This window comes from Nansenia antarctica, assembly GCF_963989245.1.
Source record: "Nansenia antarctica genome assembly, chromosome: 5".
NCBI lineage: Eukaryota > Metazoa > Chordata > Actinopteri > Argentiniformes > Microstomatidae > Nansenia > Nansenia antarctica.
The window spans coordinates 14192994-14212993 of record NC_137690.1 but is presented as its reverse complement, the minus strand read 5'-3'; the positions used below and the strand labels follow the sequence as shown (position 1 = coordinate 14212993).

Genomic DNA, 20000 nt, shown 5'->3' with positions numbered 1-20000 from the left:
CCTCTCCCCTCCCTCTGGGGCTCGGCCTGGGGCTCGGCCTGAGACCTCCAGGGCTGGGGCGCTTGAGTGACTGCGGTTGCCCAGGGAAGGCTCACTCTTGTGGGGCTGGCCGGGCAGGAGGGTGGCCATCAGCATCAGGGTCTCCTGGTCGGGGAGGTCTGGGTCGTAGCAGCTGGCCCGGCCTGAATCATCATCAGGGATGCTGAGATAGGAAAGGAGGGAGGGAAAGAGAGAATATGAGAGAGAGAGAGAGAGAGAGAGAGAGAGAGAGAAAGGAAGTAAGAAAGAAACAGATAAATAAATAAGATATCCAAGGTAAATACGTAAATCATGACACATTACCGTACCGACACAACAAGGCAACAGAGGCAACAGAATGAATGTAGAACAAGACAAAACAAGCATTTCCAAACGACTCCTTACCTGAGGGCGTGGGAGCAGCCTAGGTGTGTGTGGTGGTTGGCGTGGCTGAGGCCCAGGAGACGCTGGGTGTCAGAGCTCTGGCTGTCCTCTTTCTCCCCAGGCTCGGGCTCGTCCATGTCCAGTTCAATGAACTCCACCCAGGGGTCGTCCTGGTACAGGTCCTGGGGGTAGGAGTGGAGACCGCCCATACCACCTCCACTCAGGATGAAGTTCAGCTCATCCAGCTTTCCTTTCTGTGTGTGTGTGTGTGTGTGTGTGTGTGTGTGTGTGTGTGTGTGTGTGTGTGATAAATTGAGTGAGAAGACATAATCGTGTCATAATCGTGCTGTCATACTGACATACTCTAAATTGCTTCTCAAAGTTTTACCACATTTACACACAGAACATTAAATGACCTACTATCCAACCGGATTATTACACAATTATTATTGTAATTTTTTGCCCTAAAAAAACAAAACAAAAAACAAGTCCACAAAGCCTATTCTTTTTACCTAGTCATGTCTGTCCACAACAACATACTGGATAATAATTGCTTATTTACTCTTCATAGGGTCATGTTGTTTTGAAAAGAAGAGAGCGTTCCCAATTACAAACAACCCACGTCACATTTCAACAGCACAATGGCCAAGCGAGGCCTAATATATCTCAATTGTGCTCCAATCATTGTTTACTCATACGACTGGAGGTGTTTTCTTAATTAGGCTTACATAACACTTTACATAACCAATCAGTTTATCAAGTACTTGTTTTATTTAAAGAGCACGAATGTACACACACACACACACACACACACACATACACAAACACATACACAGTGTTCAGCATCTTACCTTGAGTAGCTCAGGGTCTATCCCTTTTATTTTAGGTGCTGGGACAGGAGGCAGCAGAATTATCATCAGTCTGAGAGAAACCACAGGAGAAGGAGGAAGAGGAGTTGATGAAGATCAAGATGTGTGTAGGGGCATGTTTGTGTGTGTGTGTGTGTGTGTGTGGGAGGGAGAGTGTGTGTGTGTGTGGGAGGGAGAGTGTATATGCTGAAGTGTGTTTGTGAGTGTGTTTGTTTCCTCACCTTTGCTGCTGAGAGAAAATGATGAGCATGAGGAGAATGGCCACGCCCACAACCCCAAAAATGAGCACCAGTGTCACAGGGAACGTGGATTCTAGAACAGGATCCAACAGTTATCATCTTCACCAGCATCCCCATTATCATTAGCATACATTCAATATAGAAAAACAAGTCTCGAATCACACAAAATAATAGAATACTATTTTCTAACCATTCCACAAGGTTTTAATAAACTACGGTGAAATCCTTCACTATGGTGAAACACTGTAAATCCAGTGAACACTTTACTCATGCACACACAGACTGCTAACTGCAAACTATCTTTCCTCCACAAGACGTCTGCCATGTTTGTTCTCTATGTAAACACAGTCCTCCGCCCCAGCGACTCACCCTGACCTCTCACCTTTGCTGGGAATCTCTGGTACGTGAACAAATATGGCGTCGCTCAACTCCCCAAAGTTGGTGAAGGCCCTCATCTTGCAGCGCACACGCACCTCATACTCCTCTCCTGTGTGCAGGCCATAGATCGTCTGCTGGGTACTACTATCTAACTCCGACTGAGAGAGTGAGAGAGAGAGAGAGAGAGAGAGAGAGAGAGAGAGAGAGAGAGAGAGAGAGAGAGAGAGAGAGAGAGAGAGAGTGAGTGAGTGGGCAAACTTCCCCAACCGAACTAGCATAAACAGAGGGAAGGCACTTATAATTTGCACAGATAAATGCAATTTTGGAAACAGAAAATACAAAATGTGTCTGTGTGCGCATCCCCCTGGTTTCTGTCTGCTGGGGATATTTGTGTCAGCGACGTTCCCCTGGCCGTGCCTCTAATCCCTCCCTCATCAAGGCTGGCTTTCCCTAGGAGGCTTTCTTCTGGCTTCCACTTCTGCCCCATCAAAGCTGCTGGGGCTGCTGGGTAATAGGCCATACTAGGCAGCGCCAGCCGCTGTGTGTGTGTGTGTGTGACATGTATGTGGAATGCAGGATATCTGAAGGGAGGGGAGATGAAACCTGACACTGACTCAGTGAGCTACCTCCTCTGACCAGTAACAAAGCTAGTATCTGTGTCTATTTGTTCCGTGCAATATTTAGTGTGCAAGTGCTAGTGGTGTGTGCGTGCGTGTGTGTGTGTGTGTGTGTGTGTGTGTGTGTGTGACTCACCACATCCCAGTGAGTGCTGTTCCGCCTCCTGTACTGCACCTCGTAGACCAGACTCATCCAGCCCCCCTGTACGTCAGCCGATGGCGGGGGCTCCCACCTTGTCATGATGTCATAGTGCAGGCCCGAGCGGCTCACATTCAGCAGGGTCCAGTTCAAACCCACCGGGGGGTCGGGGTGCACTGCCAGGGGTCAAAGGGAAAGGGTCAGCACCTGAATGAACACTAAACCCTGCTTTAGGCCTGTGAATGCACCTGGAGGTCTACGGTCAGGTCAATACAATTATGTTAATTGGTTCCTCTCTCCAGGAGTTGATACTTGGGAGTGTAACCTTAGGCTTGCTATGAAATTATCACGTAACACATTTTTATTTTATTTGTCTTATTACATTTATTTTACAAGTAATTCGTTTTATTTTTTCGTCTATGCTGTTGTGTTTATTTGTTCTTGTTTTAATGCTTCAAATGTAAAGTACTTTGAGCTGCATTTTATGTATAAAAGGTGCTATACAAATAAAGTGTATTATTATTATTATTATCAATAGGATTGGCATCTCTTTGCTATTTCTTTACAAATGATATGATAATATCTCTAACTGTGGATATGCTCTATAACATGTATGCAACCGATAATTTACATTTATTGTGGGGCATTTAGCAGACGCCTTATTCCAAAGCGACTTACAATCAATACATTTGATTAAGCAAGTGAATCATCAATCCACCAGTTGTAGCAGGAAGAGTATTTTTGTAGAAATCTTAAGAGATACAGTATAGGGGGAAGCAGGTGTCTCTGAAGACAGAGTGCTGGTGCTGGGGGGTAGTAGATGTCTCAGGAGGAGCAGTTAAGGTGTAGCCTGAAGAGATGGACTCTAAGAACTCCAAGATAATATCTCTAAGAGGTCTAAGATAATATCTACACCTGCTGGCAGTTATTGAGTTAGTTAAAGAGGATTGAGGAGCTGGCGAGTACAAGAACCGTAGAATATAGGGATGGAAAATATATACTGCACTTGACAGTTTGGCTTTCCCGCCATTTACACTTTTTTGAGGTTGGGGTTTTTTCCTTGTTGTGAAAAAGGAAGAACATATATTTATTCAAGCAGCACATGATATCTGGTATTGAGATATAGCAACGTCATAACAACATCTCAACACCCAAACACACCACAGAGCCAATAGCATCTCCTCTCTCAGCACGCCTCCATGTCCATGAGCTCAGTGACAGAAACCACCTGGATAGGTTTTCACCTCCAATGGAGAGTCTTTTTTGTCTCATACCAGAGAGAGAAAGAGAAAGAGAGAGAGAGAGACAGAGAGAGACAGAGAGAGACAGAGAGAGAAAGACAGCTGGGTGGTATCAGTGCTCTCGCTGGTTCTGTGATTATAAACAGAAATACAAACTGGTGTACAGTGATAACCACTGATAACGCTCCATAAACAGATATGGCCAAGATAACCACTGATAATGCTCCATAAACAGATACAGCTAAGATAACCACTGATAATGCTCCATAAACAGATACAGCTAAGATACGGCCCTGGCAAGGTGGGAAAGGTCCTGCTTAAAGGCCTTTTGCTGTCTCCCTACAAAAAGGTCAAAGACTGACTTAATTCACAGGCACACACACACACACACACACACACATAGACGTGTGCCAACTCCATAGGTACAATACAACGTGTGACACTGCCACTTCTCAGTAGTTCAGACATATGATCATTCAGTTATGATGATGAACAACCATATGATGAACACCGTTTGTTCATCATCATAGCTGAACGATCACATGTCTGCATGCTTGTGTGTGTGTGTGTGTGTGTGTGTGTGTGTGTGTGTATTCCCAACACTCTCGGATCAACAGTGTTTCCATCCAGAGATGGGGCCAAAGAGCTGATGTACGTCATGACACACACATGCACTCCATCACCACAAGTTTAATGAGCTTAGTCAATATAACCACTCAATTTTAGAAGAAAGCATACATTATATTGATATTTCATTATAGAGGCATATCACGGGCAGTCAGCCGTGGTCCGGTAAAATGTGTGCATAATGACTAATGGAGATTATGTTTTTGTTCACCCCTATATCAGGATTAGTCTATTTCTGGACAGCCTGTTATAGGCTACATCAACAATTCAATCAAAAGTTCTCTCCACAGTCCCATGCATCAAACATGCATCAAACTTCAGCAATGTGGTATTAGGCTATGGTTTACAATGGTTATCTTTATCTAAGTTTATATGTCCAGAGGGTTCTCATATAAATGGGCAGCACTCTACTTGCTACCTATGGGCTGACATGCTGCTCATTTTCTCAACTTGGAGGGGGCGCGTGATGGCAACAAAATGCTGCTATATGACGGTGATATTGGCAAACATGTGACATTAGATGGTATTCCCGGCTGTGTATCGTCTCATATTGACATTTTTCAGGTCTATAAAGATTGTTCACATGGGGTACAGTAGATAAGACTAGATAAGATAAAGAGCCACGGTGTTTAGAAGATTGCTACATTAACTCTCTAGGAGTGTCTAAAGAGGCCGTGGGGATTCTCCATTTCTGTTCACATTATATTGACAGAGGGAGGGAGAACAGGAGCGTGTGTGTGTGTGTGTGTGTGTGTGTGTGTGTGTGTGTGTGTGTGTGTGTGTGTGTGTGTGTGTGTGTGAGAGAGAGAGAGCGATAACAATGTTTACTTGAAATGTTGCGTCTGGCTGAACTGATATGATATTTTCTACATAACAGCAAGCAGGTTTTCCTGGAATCCTGGTTCTATCAACCCACTTCCTCTCCTTGTCTCTTCTCCTTGGTCTCTGTTAATACCCAGTTCTTTGTAGAATAGATGGAAGGCAAGGAGACAAGGAGGAGAAGCGGCCTTTGACGATTGGGATGCACCCCGTATGTAGGATTCTACTCTCTGTCAACCGATGACTCCATATGAGTAACAGGGAGACTTAATGAGCCAGCTCCATATCAGTGGTTCTCTGATGAGATGCTCACCGATATTCTCCACAGTGAAGCAGAGATCGTCATAGGTCACATTCTGGCTCTGGGAGCGGAGCTGAACACAGTATTTAATCCAGACGGAGGTGTTGTTCTTGTTGAAGTAACACTCATTCTTCACTGAGGAGGAGTACTCTGGACACTCCCTCCACTCATTCTCACTGGGGCTGGGGCTGAGAAAGGAAGAGGGAAGGGAGAGAGAGACAGATCATTATATGTATTACGTTTTTTGGGGCGATAGCCAGACTCAATAATAAGTTGAAAAAAGGTGATCGCATAGAAGGTGCTCACATACACACACACACACACACACACACACACACACTCACACACACACCCACACTACCCCCCCCCCCCCCACACACATGCACACACAAACACACACACACACACACACACACACACACACCTAACTCACCTCTTCTTATGGAAGAAGACTCGGAGCACTCCAGGTTCTGAGAGGTTCTGGAAACTTCCAGAGCTCCACCAGCAGCGAAACGTCTCCAGTTCCCTGGACATACAGCCAGTGAAATGAGGGCCCTCGATAGAGGGATCTGAGAAATACAGAGAAAAAAAGAAAGGGTGGGGGGGGGGGGGGTTAAAAGAAAAAGAGAGATGATCTATTAACAGACATGGACAAACATGTTTGTGCAACTTGACGCTCAAATAATTTTCTCCAAAGGCCGGGAACTGGAAAGGAATTTGAACTGGAAAGTGTCCCTTTAACACACACACACACACACACACACACACACACACACACACACACTCAACATTTAGACAGGAAATCAATCGTTTCCCAAACACAGTACAGTCCAAACACCTGCTGTGCATTTCAATTACACTAGATTGTGCATGAGTGTCACTTTACCAGTTACCAGTTGTCCTCCTCACCCCCCAATCCCTGATAACCTGCCCTAAAACCCCCAACCCCTTTCCTCCCACTTCACTAGCCTCCCGTTTTACTCCCCTGCCTTACCTAGTCACCCGTTTTCTCTCTCTCTCTCCCTATCCATCCTCCTCAGCCACTGCCCCTGTCTCGATTCATCACCCATCTCCTCACCCCTCCCTCACCCTTCATCACCCATCTCCTCACCCCTCCCTCACCCTTCATCACCCATCTCCTCACCCCTCCCTCACCCTTCATCACCCATCTCCTCACCCCTCCCTCACCCTTCATCACCCATCTCCTCACCCCTCCCTCACCCTTCATCACCCATCTCCTCACCCCTCCCTCACCCTTCATCACCCATCTCCTCACCCTTCATCACCCATCTCCTCACCCCTCCCTCACCCTTCATCACCCATCTCCTCTCCCTTCATCACCCATCTCCTCACCCCTCCCTCTCCCTTCATCACCCATCTCCTCACCCCTCCCTCTCCCTTCATCACCCATCTCCTCACCCCTCCCTCTCCCTTCATCACCCATCTCCTCACCCCTCCCTCACCCTTCATCACCCATCTCCTCACCCCTCCCTCACCCTTCATCACCCATCTCCTCACCCCTCCCTCTCCCTTCATCACCCATCTCCTCACCCCTCCCTCAGCCTTCATCACCCATCTCCTCACCCCTCCCTCACCCTTCATCACCCATCTCCTCACCCCTCCCTCACCCTTCATCACCCATCTCCTCACCCCTCCCTCTCCCTTCATCACCCATCTCCTCACCCCTCCCTCACCCCTCATCACCCATCTCCTCACCCCTCCCTCACCCTTCATCACCCATCTCCTCACCCCTCCCTCTCCCTTCGGTACCTAGTTTCTCATCCAGCTCTGAGACTCTGGGTTTGGCACAGCCATAAATAAGAGTACCATTGATTTCTGCTCTGCGCTCTCTGCTCTCCCCTCACTGACTGCTACATAAATCACGGACCCTAGAAAACACACACACACACACACACACACACACACACACACACACACACGCACACACACACAGAGAGAGAGAGAGAAAGAGAGAGAGAGAGAAAGAGAGAGAGAGAGGGGGGGGCTGACTTTCAAAACCAGAATTTGTTTTGCCATTGTGGCTTGCGGGCGCACACAGAACTGAGCTTTTCTTGAGAAAAAGGAGGAGGACCTGTCACTTCCACTCCCACATAAAACATTACCACCGCGACACACACACACACACACACACACACACACACACACACACACACACACACACACACACACTCACACACTCTCACACTCTCACACTCTCTCACACACACACACGCCCTTTTAAACTGTAAGTCATCTACGTTCATATACATATTCAACTCTAGCATAAGCCATGTATAATAACAACTTATATAACAGGCAAAAAGCATCTCTGAAATGTCCCACTACTAATTGAATTAACAAAAAAAGAACTTCCTTATTCATGCTCTGTATATCATTGCGGACACACTGCAATTCTCATTATTACCATGTGATCATTCAACCTAGAACAATTTCTATTTGACGCTAATACTCTCATATTTTACTGCATTCCTTTCTTTTTTCCTCCCTCCCTCCATCTCACTGAAGACATTCAGCTCTTCTTCCATGCCTCTGTTATTTCAACTCTCCCTCCCACCCCTTGAATTCCAGCTGCCACAATCAAAGAGCCTGCCGCAAACCTGCAGCCATAGAGCCGGACCGACAGCAGAAACACAATAGGTTCCTATTCAACCAAAGGGCTGTTAGAAAAAGCACGGGGGATGTTGCTATTCATGGGAATGATGCATCAAATTTGTTTTTCAGCATTTACGGTACTTTAAAGGTAAAAAACAACATGATTGATCTTTGAGAACGAAAAAACAACAGCGCAACTTTTTTCCCAAATGTCTCTAATGTGCCGTTAAATGGACGTCCACCTGAGTGTACCAGACAAAAGTGCACACTCTGTCTTCCTGGGAAGGAGGAGCACATACCCACAAGGTATGAGACCAAAGCCTTTTCTCAATGGTGAGGAAGCACGGCTCCTCGCGTCATCTCATCTCATCTCATCTCATCTCATTTATCCCGGCTGCACTAAGACTGTTCAATGGCAACTAAAGTAGCAGTCGGGGTCAAGGCTCCTGAATTTGTATTTATTATTTATTTTAATCATCATCATCACTTTTTAGTATTTTAATATAATAACTATAGCCATCTTTTTAATCCACTTTTATATCATGATCTCACTGTTTTTTATATACTGTACATGGCTGGCCCAGTGTTGTTGTCTGTCCTTTATGTTGTGTTGTGTTGTTATGTGTGGTTTTTAGTGGAGTGGCGCGGCAAAACGAATTTCCCCACGGGGATAAATAAAGTATCTTTGAATTGAATTGAATTGAATCTCCTCCGTCCTCCACTCAGGTCCTAACTGAAAAAACACTGGAGGAGAAGACATAGGTTTGCCCTCTTACATATTCTCCTCTAATGCTTTTCGGGGGGGTGAAGCGAGTAGTCATGCTCCTAACAATTGAGAAAAAAAACTCATAACAGAGGGGATGTCAGGCGTCACTGTCCTCTCTCCCTTCATTTGAGTTGTTTACTGAGTGACTCTTCTCAGTTCCAAGCCTAGACACACTATGTGTGTCAGAGGTCAACGGTTGGGCAGGAACACCTGGCAGATCTAATGAAACCCTGAAAGCAGGAGAGGCTGGTCTTGTTTGACACTATTCCTCATTTCATCCCATGCCTTATAATGAGCCTGTCCTCCGATGTCTGCCTCCACCAGCCTCCTCTGCCTGAAACACGTGTTAAAACAAAGCTTTTAGTGCCATACATTGAAATCTGAAAATAGTTGAAGAAGATATGCTTATTTGAATGTTGGTCCACCTCAAATCAAATAGCGGAGAAATGCGTTCTGAATCAAAACACAGGCAAAATAGCTGCTAATATCTAGCGCTAAAAAGGAGCCTTGCTACGAACATCTAACTGCATGTTTAGCACATCACAACATGGTGATAGAACAACAACATGCTAAAAACACACAACACTTCCGGCTTAGCAAACGATGGAGTGACACGTAGATTTAGGAGCTCCAGCAGAATTGTTTAATTACAGTTGCGGGTTACTAAGACAAAGTATGTGAACCCTTTGGAAACCTGTATTTCTGCATAGATTGGTCATAAAATGTGTTCTGATCTTCATCTAAGTCACAACGATAGACAAACACAGGGCCGGTTTCACAGACAAGGCTTAAGCCTAATCCTAGACTAAAAAACATCTTCAATGGAGATTTTACATTGAAAGTGTGATTTAGTCCAGGACTAGGATTAAGCCTTGTCTCTGAAACCGGCCCACAGTCTGCTTAAACTAATACCACACAAACAATTATATGTTTTCATTGAACACACCATGTAAACATTCAGGGTGGGGGGTGGAAAAAGTATGTGAACCCTTGGATTTAATAACTGGTTGACCCTCCTTTGGCAGCAATAACCTCAACCAAACGTTTCCTGTAGTTGTAGATCAGACCTGCACAACGGTCAGGAGGAATTTTGGACCATTCCTCTTTTTCTGTTTCATATATTTTATTGTCTGTTTTATACACAAGACAAACAAACAAACTAACTAACTAACAAACAAACAACAAGCTGCCAGGCATACATGTCTAGTATGATTTGGTTCCAAGCATTGGACCATTCCTCTTTACAAAACTGTTTCAGTTCAGCAATATTCTTGGGGTGTCTGGTGTGAAACGCTCTCTTGAGGTCATGCCACAGCATCTCAATCGGGTTAGGATCACAGAAGGCGTATTTTCTTCTGTTGAAGCCATTCTGTTGTTGATTTACTTCTGTGCTTTGGGTCGTTGTCCTGTTGCATCACCCATCTTCTGTTGAGCTTCAATTTGTGGACAGATGGCCTTAAGTTCTCCTGCAAAATGTCTTGATAAACTTGGCAATTAATTTTTCCGTCGATGATGGCAATCTGTCCAGGCCCTGAGGCAGTAAAGCAGCCCCAAACCATAATGCCCCCTCCACCATACTTCACAGTTGGGATGATGTTTTAATATTGGTGTGCTGTGCCTTTTACACACATAGTGTTCTGTGTTCCTTCCAAACAACTACATTTTGGTTCCATCTGTCCACAGAATATTAGTGCTGTGGAACATCCAGGTGCTCTTTTGCAAACTTCAAATTTGCAGCAATGGTTTTTTTTGGACGGCAGTGGCTTCCTCTGTGGTAACAGAGATGTTAGCATGTGCCACAGATTTCTGTAAGTCTTTAGCTGACACTCGAATTCTTCTTCACCTCATTGAGCATTCTGCGCTGTGCTCTTGAAGTCATCTTTGCAGGATGGCCACTCCTAGGGAGAGTAGCAACAGTGCTGAACTTTCTTCATTTATAGACAATTTGTCTTACCATGGACTGATGAACATCAAGGCTTTTAGAGATACTTTTGTAACCTTTTCCAGCTTTATGCAAGTCAACAATTCTTAATTGTAGATCTTCTGAGAGGTCTTTTGTGCGGGGCATGGTTCACATCAGGCAATGCTTCTTGAGAATAGCAAACTCAAAACTGGTGTGTTTTTTATAGGGCAGGGCAGCTTTAACCAACACCTCCAATCTCGTCTCATTGATTGGACTCCAAGTTGCCTGACTCCTGACTCCAATTAGCTCTAAGTCATTAGCCTAGGGGTTCACATACTTTTTCCACCCCCCACCCTGAATATTTACATGGTGTGTTCAATAAAAACATGAAAACATATAATTGTTTGTGTGGTATTAGTTTAAGCAGACTGTGTTTGTTTATGGTTGTGACTTAGATGAAGATCAGAACACATTTTATGACCAATTTATGCAAGAATCCAGGTAATTCCAAAGGGTTCACATACTTTTTCTTTTTGCACATATATACTCTAAAGGCACTTTTCAGACTTCACTTCTTTGTTGTATTTAATATATTATATCCTTTAACTAATTCGTTTTTATTTCAACCTCGAAAATGCCTCCAAATGCTGCTAAATCGTCAAAGATCACACACTCTGTGCTTTTGAACACGTCCTAAAACGCATGTTTGTTTATAAGCCATGTAGGCCTATCACTTACCAGTAGCCTACGGCAGACGAGACAGTGAATCCAATTCACAAATGATAAGTATTCAGTGATCCTAAAACCGATGTTTGTTATATCGAGTGGGCTCTTCAACACTTACAACACACAACACTTTTTTTTTTTTAAATTTGCGCGACTTAAGGATTGCCGACATGGGGCCCTTTTTACCAGACCATTTCACATATACAGAACATGTTAGATTTGGATGACGCTAACTAACTTTCATATGAAGAAGAAGGGTGATGAGTATATCTTATCCCTATAGGGCTGATGTCCCCAAAGCGGTGGAAACTCAAACAAACACGACCCAGTGCGCACGTGTGCATGCGTACAGTGTGTGTGTGTGTGCCCTAGCATCTGCAAACTAAAGAGCCTAAAAAAGAAAAACGTATTTACCCAACTTCCTCACTCTGCCAGTCTACAGGCCGTAGCTAGGAAACAGTCAGTGGCCTGACCGCCTAGGCATTAGCTTCTGCCATTAGGCTTAAAAACCTTCACAAAGGTTTAAAATTAAAAGCCATTATAAGACCCCCGAAGCCACCTGGAGAAGAGAACAGAGACAATGTAAAGGTTTATCAGCGGACATATTGCTAAACGGTTAACTAATTGCCCCGAAGAGCCGAGGGGATATGGGGCTGGCGCCGAGTATTACCACCTTTTCCAGCTCATTTGCTAACAGGAGAGTGTTAATGCTGGGTTAACAAGGCAGCAAGTGAGAGCTGAGGGGAATGTGTGTCTGTGTGTGTGTGTGTGTCTGTGTGTGTGTGTGTGTGTGTGTGTGTGTGTGTGTGTGTATGTGTGTGTGTGTGTGAGAGAGAGAGAGAGGGAGAGAGAGAGAAAGACAAAAAGAAAGAGGGAGATAGAAGGAGAGACAGAGAGAGCCCATACTGTATCAATAAGAAAACAACATTTTAAGTCCAATCTTACTACTCTGTCAATCTCAATCAATATGATTTAATGAGATTATAGTGGAAATTGAATTACATGCCTGAGATAATGTTTTATGACAACACACACAGAAGGGCGCACACACACACACACACACACACACACACACACACACACACACACACACACGCGTCTCATGTGATTAGCTGGTAGTTTGATTCTACTCCACCCCAATGGTACTGGACACTCAGAGAATAGAGGTACCCGTTGTTCCTCACTGCCCTTAGACAGAAACAAGTCATTTTCTGCTTCCAGCTGACTGTCACAAACACAATTACATGCTACTCAAGGCTATCTCTCCCCTAAAAAAATATATTGTGTGATTGTGTGTAATGTTGTGCGTATGAGTGAATCACTGTCTGCTGATAATATTAACAGATAATAACATCCATCATGATGTGTGGTGACAGGAAGATGCCTAGTAGTTTTATTAGTGTTCCTACTAGTATGTAGTAGTAGGAACAGTATTGTTATTGGTGGTTTACTTATTATTATTATTTTCCTGACTTTGGTCAAATAGCTCAAAAAGTCCCTGACCAAAAATGCTATGAATTTGCATTCCACAACTATGGAGAATAAGTAACTATGGCAGAAAGAATGACCATGATTAGACTGTAGGTGGTGCTATTATATATTATAATAATAATTAACTTCAGAATGCTGGCATTTCACCCCGTTGGATGAACATTTATGAAACTTGGTACACATGTGTCTTTCCTCATGGGGAACATATTTGCCTCAAGAACCCATAAGGTCCGCCATGATGGATTTTTCTGCAGGTGCAAAATTTGGCCAAACTTATAAAAATTAACTTAAAATGAACTGTAAGTCTGATTGGTCCAAAATTGCATACGAACATGCGTGGTGCACATCTCTCTATAGGGTGTTAAAGGATAAGAGATCCATTGAAAGATATCAGAGAAAATTATATGAAAAGAAAAATAATTGGCTCCGAATTTTCAAATGCTCTGAGAATTTGCCCTGCTACGTCAATATTTATGGCAGTTGACAGGCTGATAGAGGGCACTACAATGTGTTACTATGTCGAAACATTTTAAGATATCAAAAAAAACAAGGACATTACAGATGTTTTACATTTTCAATGTTTTACATTTTTAAATTTTTCGACACATCTGTGACATAATGACGCTTCATTTGGCGTGGGCAAAATACGTGCCCACCCTCCTCCCCTCCTCCATCTTTTATGAATACGAGAGGACAGAGGTCACAGGTTAGCTATGTTTTCTGTCCAGCCTTTTTAATTTGAACCCAGGAGGACAGCAGAGAAGTCATTACACAAAATGTCGATCAGAATGAAGACGATCTGAGAGGTGAGGAGGCGCGAGTGGGACATAATCGCTGGTGTCTGTGAAGCAACTGTCAACAAATGCCAACCGAGATGGAGAGTGTAAACAAACTTGTTAGAAGAGATAGAACCTTATAATTCTTAGCTCACAAGTGGGTTGGCACAGCAGATTGGTGTTGGAGTGACAAGCAGTTTACCAGTGCCAACACACACACACACACACACACACACACGCGCGGCACGTGCAGAAATCTTGTCTTTCCCAGGCGACGTGTCTCCGATGACATGAAACAGAGAGGAGCAGGGGAGAGAGAAAGACAGGAAGGGGAGAGTTACAGTAATTACAAGTAATTACTTTTCTCCTTTCCTTCTTTACGCAATTCCTTTTATACTTTTGTCCTAATCTCTTTCATTGTTGCACTTATTTTCTTCTAATCCCTTTTAAGGGATAGGAGAGGAGAGAGCAAGTGTACCTGTTTAAATCAGATAATCTCTCACCTTAAAACAGGGGAGAAGGAAGGCTGGGCATGGGGACTGAGGTCGGGGGGCAGTGTTACCCCCTTTTCCCAGAGGGATTCTTGGACAAAGACTAAGGCGAGAGTGGACACCGCAAGCTCAAGATTCACACAGGGGAATGTAAACAGGTGTTCAAAATAACTGCCAACTCACACACACACGGGTGTGTACACTCGTGCGTGCACCCCCCCCCCCCCAAACACACACACACACACAGACTGCTTGCTTCAGGCCATATGGAAACTCAATACAACACATTTGTTACCACTCTCTTATACAGCACACACAAACATACACACACACACATACACACACACACACACACAAACGAATAATAAATTCAAAGTTCAAGTTCAAAGTATACTGGGATACAGGGAAGTATTAAAGTACAAATATATTCTTACTCACAAGTTATCCTCCTCAAAAAGACAATAAAACACAATAGTAGCAAAGACATATATTCTCTCCTCTCCCATCATACTGTATATCTGGAAAAGAGCTCTTTAGTCCGTTCTCCTAATTCACCTTTGAAGGTTTACAGACACAACATGTCAGTACAGTAGGACTGAGTAAGAGTAAATAAAGAGTGGGGGGGGGGGTTACAGTTTCAGCCACACACACACATGCACACACACACACACACAGTTTCTGATTAAACAAATAGCCTACTGTAGATCCCTCCGCCCCTATTTACAAAACCAAGACTGAGGGCCCAAACTGATCTTCACCTCCCCCCCGATACATACACACACACACACACACACACACACACACACACACACACACACAAATCTTCCCTCTTCCCTCCTTGCTCCCCACAACTCCATCCATTCATCTGCCCTAGACCTCACTCTCTCACTCCAAAATCCTCCCTTTTCTCCATCCTTTTCCCCCCCAATCCTTCTCCATCTAAGCAGCCATGCTACAAACAGTGAACACACCCAACACTGCTCTTTGAAGGGATTCAATTGTAGCGTGTGTGTGTATGTGCGACGAGGTGGACCAAACCCATGTGGTTACCGCTGGTAGCCGCTTATGTGGCCAGAGACCCAGAGTGTGTCTCAAAAAGACGATCAATTGGTGGGCAAAGTCCCAGGCACACACACACACACACACACACACACACACACACACACAAACACACACACACACACACACACACACACACACACACATAGACAGACTATAATCACTCTGGTCTGCCCTTAAACACAGGGGAGCCTCTCCAAAAGCATCCTCACCGCTTGTTAAGCGGTCTACTCACTGTTGGAAAAAAAAAACATTTTACAAGAGAAAACAAAATGTACACAGATTTCCAGGAAGGCCCAAAAGTGCTTACAGCTCAGAGACACTTCTGGTGGACACCAAAACAACCCCCAAGGAACCAAACCAAAAACAGATTCTCATTAATCTCTACAACAGGTTGGGATAAACTCTCAGAGGAGACCAGTTGTGGGATTGGAAAGGGACTCCTTGAACTCTCAGGGGAATGCAGGTTGAGAAATGGACTGGTTTAACAGGGCTAACTGTTCCCTACAGCTTTGGATAGCATTGCAAAAGAATGCTACTGGGTAGGGATGCACCGACACCACTTTTCTTCAGACCAAGTACAAGTAGCCTACTTACATTTGGGTACTTGCTGATTATAGTTCAAACAGTGACTTTGAAAACTGACTTTTTGTTTTCCTCAGCTGTGCCTCACTTTCTGAATGTAACAAATTAAATATGTGACAGGGTCTGGTGTTTTGATCACACAGTCCTTGCTTTTGAAGTTGGTTTACAAGCCATGTATCACTAACACCCACTGGACTACAAAGCAGGAAAGGCAGATGATACAGTGGATCAAAAACAAGATGAATTCGCTGACAAATTAAGTATTTAGTGATCCTAAAAGTGTTATATTGAGATGGCTTTTCAACACACTTCAACACTTTCAACAACTTATTTATTTAAGTTATTTTTTCTGAGTGGGGCAGTCCCACTCATATTTTTCTTTTTTATTGTGATAGAGATAGTAGAGATATGACAGGAAGGATGGGTGAGAGAGAGAGAAGGGATGACATGCAGGACATGGTCCGTGGCTAGGATCGAACCGGGAACCCTGCTGTTACGTGGTCAATGCTTAGTCCGCTACACCACCTAGGCACCCCAAAGGAAAACCATTTTTAAAATGTTGGTAATTTTCGCGACTTGACGATTTCCGACTTGTTTCTGACCTCTTTCACCAGACCCTGTCACATATTTCTGTCACACAGAATTTAGCAGAGCATAGTGTGCAGTCTGCTCTACTTTTGTCGTCATCATTGCTTATCCTAAAATATCTCCAAACTGCTGACATTGCTCCACCTCTGCCTACCTGCTACGAGAGGTTACGTTACGTTACGTTGCCGTAAAGTGGTATCGGGAGTCGATGTATCAGACTAGTTTTACGAGTATGAGTACATGACCACAGTATCGGGTACAAGTACGAGTACTGGTATCGGTATCGGTGCATCCCTACTACTAGGAGATGCTGTACAATGGTAAATACCTACCCAATGGATTTAAAAACAGCCTAGCTAAGTCACATATCAATGTTAAAACTTAAGTAAAGAAGAGTAGCCCCACGGTGGTGTAGCGGTCTAAGCACTGGCCACTAGTGCAAGCTGCCCACCGGGGACTGGGATCGTATCCCAGCTCGCCAGATCCGGATATGGCTGGGGCACACACGGGGAGCAGCATATTGGGCGGCCGCTCCCGAGGGCGGTATAGGAGTATTTCCGGACAAGGATCCGTCGCGCAACAGCGCCCCCGGGGTGCCGGAATAACAGGTGCTGGGCTCGAGGAGCCAGTCAGCTAGTCTGCCTGGCGGCCTCTTCTGGGACTGCCGGCCACGGGGTCGTGCGTCGGATCCTTCGCAATAGGCAGGGGATAATTGGATGCTAGGTTGGGTTCAATTGGCTACCAAATTGGGTGAAAAAGGGATAAAATCTGAAAAACAAATAAATAATAATAAAAAAAAAGTAAAGAAGAGTAACGAACAGTGAATGCCTCTTTAAAAAGTTGATACATTCTGAGGGAGAAGACTGTAGGATTTGAGCAAGCCTGAGAAAGGCTGAGAAAGGAATAGTCTGTGTTTACCCTCCCTATCAGCAGCTGTTCTTTGTGTACAGATGTTTCACGGTTGTTGAGGAAGACAGGGCCAGTTGGCCGTGCAGCGGCCCTCATTGGCAACCAATCAAACGAGGGGAATAAGGAACTCTAGTAGTCGGTGTGTGTTTGATAATGGCGAGTCAACATTTGCACCTTGTCTGGACCAAGGGGGGGTTGCGATAGTTGTTTGCGGCAGTTCTTGGATAGCCCCTAGCCAGCTAGGGTAATAACCTCAGGGTGAAGAGACATCATTTGGGGTGTGTCATTTTAGCTACTTGTAAAGTACCTATATTTGCACAACAGCAAATAAACAAACGGTAGACTACTAGGCTATTCGAAACATTTCACCACCACCAACACCAACAGTGTCATCGTGAGGAACCATGACGGAAAAAAAAACCTGGGGAGGGACATTTTTTAACACACTAGGGACTACAGCCGGACTTATCTTAAGCCCATTAATGCTGTTCTTTCAATAATAAAAAGTACAAATGCGTAAGGTTAAAGGTTTCTTTAAACTATCTTAGGACTAATCCATACTCCCTATTACTTTTTAGTGACCGTCCAAAGCAGGGCTTAGTTAGTTTCATTCCATACATCCAGTCTCTCATATCACCTCTCCCTCTCTTCAGTCCCAGGCTAACACTTGACCCACAGGCATGGGTTCCAGACCGAATAGGATTATCATGCTCTGCCAAAGATGTGTACACTCGTTAATTCCTCATCAGTATGCCAACAGGGGCCCATAACAATTCCAGCCTAATCCATAACGGAGTGCTTAATGTTTAGGTCTTAATCCATGGGCCCTTTGGGTGGAGGCTTTCTCCCCACGATGAGATCGGGCGGCTAGTCCAGAATCACACAGGGTCATGCTCCAAAGACACAAATACAGACAAAACATTCAAGGGTACAACAGGGTAGAATGATCAAAAACATTCTACGTAGAACACTCCAGGGAGAATGACCAAAGATTGTAAAGCACCCAAGAACGATTTGTCCAAAACATTATAGAATACATCAAAGAATACACTTGAGAATTATACAGCTCTCTGCTCCACTTTCTCCCAGTTCCATGTGGAGTCCATTTGAGTGGACACCAGTGTATTGCAAGGCCATTGCTCCTAGTCTGTCTCTGTTACTTCTGAACTCAAAGACTCAAAGAAAGTAGAGTTTCTGAAACGATGTGGTAACAGAATATTATGACCAAACAGACATTCTTGAATTGTGGTCCCTCCGATTGCTCCCTCTAGGAGAGACACTATTTGAATGGGTAATTACACCAAAACAATTAAGTATACCCTATTTTCAACCACAGCATTCTGAGCATTCTGTGCTTGCTTCAGCAAGTCCTACTAATAACAATTTGACATCATTATTTTTTATTAGTGGGCTTGCTTCAGCAAGTCCAACTATTATTCTCGTATTATTTTTCTGTCCATTGTCTCACCACTAGGCCTACTCCTAAATGTTTTAAGCTATTAAAACCAATCCAACATTACAACGTCCAGAAAGGTCTAACTGGGAGTGCTATGATTTCTGGGTTTGAAACTGATTAAACTATCTAACCTTCTCTCATCTATCTAACTGTTTTCATCCATCCAACCAACCAACCATTCATCCACCCATGTTAATGTTAATGTTAATGTTAATTTTATTTATAATGCGCCCCCCATCCAACTTTTACATCGGCCCGGGGCGCAGCCCGGGTAAAGGAACAGATAAAGACAAGGACAAGGACAAGGAACACAGAAAGCAAACAGACACAGACTACTTAAACGAACACCTTCCCATGGTGGATCCTATCCTAGTTCGGAAAGCCTAGGAAAATCCTTTTTTGCAGAAAAAAGCTACAAAGGTGTGGACACCTGTTTGCAATAAGTGAAGCCTCACAACACTCAAACTAATCAAATACCTTGCTTGGCCTGGTGGAAAAAGTGTGATTCTTGTTGCTAGGCTACCTGATACAGTGCTCTAACTTGCAAGGTAGCTAACAATTAAGCTAACACAAACTTCATAGGAATTTCTATGCTAGTAACAGAGTAGCTTGCCAGAAAGAGGGGGTTAGAGAGTATTTGTTTCATACAAATTGTTTGTTTATATAATTTCAGAAACTGTAATGGAACATATCCAAATTATTCTTCCATGTTCATTGCGTCGGGTATCTCTTTCATGCTACTATTGTAGCCTACAGTAACAATACATAAACCCTATAGTAGTAGTAACCTCCCCAATCGCCCAACTCTAATACAGACTACATCTACATAACCACCTGGGACTACCTGCAGTAAACACAAAGAGAAAAAAGAAAGAGATGATTGAAAAATTAGATTTTATGACCGAAGGTACTTGATGGAGTCAAGTGATCATGAGGGTTAGCTGAGAGCATGTGCACCATCTCCCTCTGTCCCTGGACTTTGACAGAGCACACAGTCCATGTACA

General features: G+C 44.0%; 1 protein-coding gene across 1 annotated transcript in view; it reads right to left on the bottom strand.

Annotated features, from left to right (window-relative positions):
* Positions 1-8178, bottom strand: part of LOC308157764 (growth hormone receptor-like) — a gene marked incomplete at both ends in the record, with an annotated part of 8826 nt that extends 648 nt beyond the window's left edge. The window contains 9 exons of the mRNA XM_080531371.1: positions 1-202; positions 424-656; positions 1254-1323; positions 1493-1583; positions 1893-2046; positions 2642-2820; positions 5645-5814; positions 6066-6201; positions 8154-8178. The exon at positions 1-202 is cut by the window's left edge and continues 648 nt beyond it. Of these exons, the coding sequence (XP_080387497.1) occupies positions 1-202; positions 424-656; positions 1254-1323; positions 1493-1583; positions 1893-2046; positions 2642-2820; positions 5645-5814; positions 6066-6201; positions 8154-8178 (1260 nt within the window). The remainder of the gene's footprint in view (positions 203-423; positions 657-1253; positions 1324-1492; positions 1584-1892; positions 2047-2641; positions 2821-5644; positions 5815-6065; positions 6202-8153) is intronic.
* Between the last annotated feature and the right edge of the window lie 11822 nt (positions 8179-20000).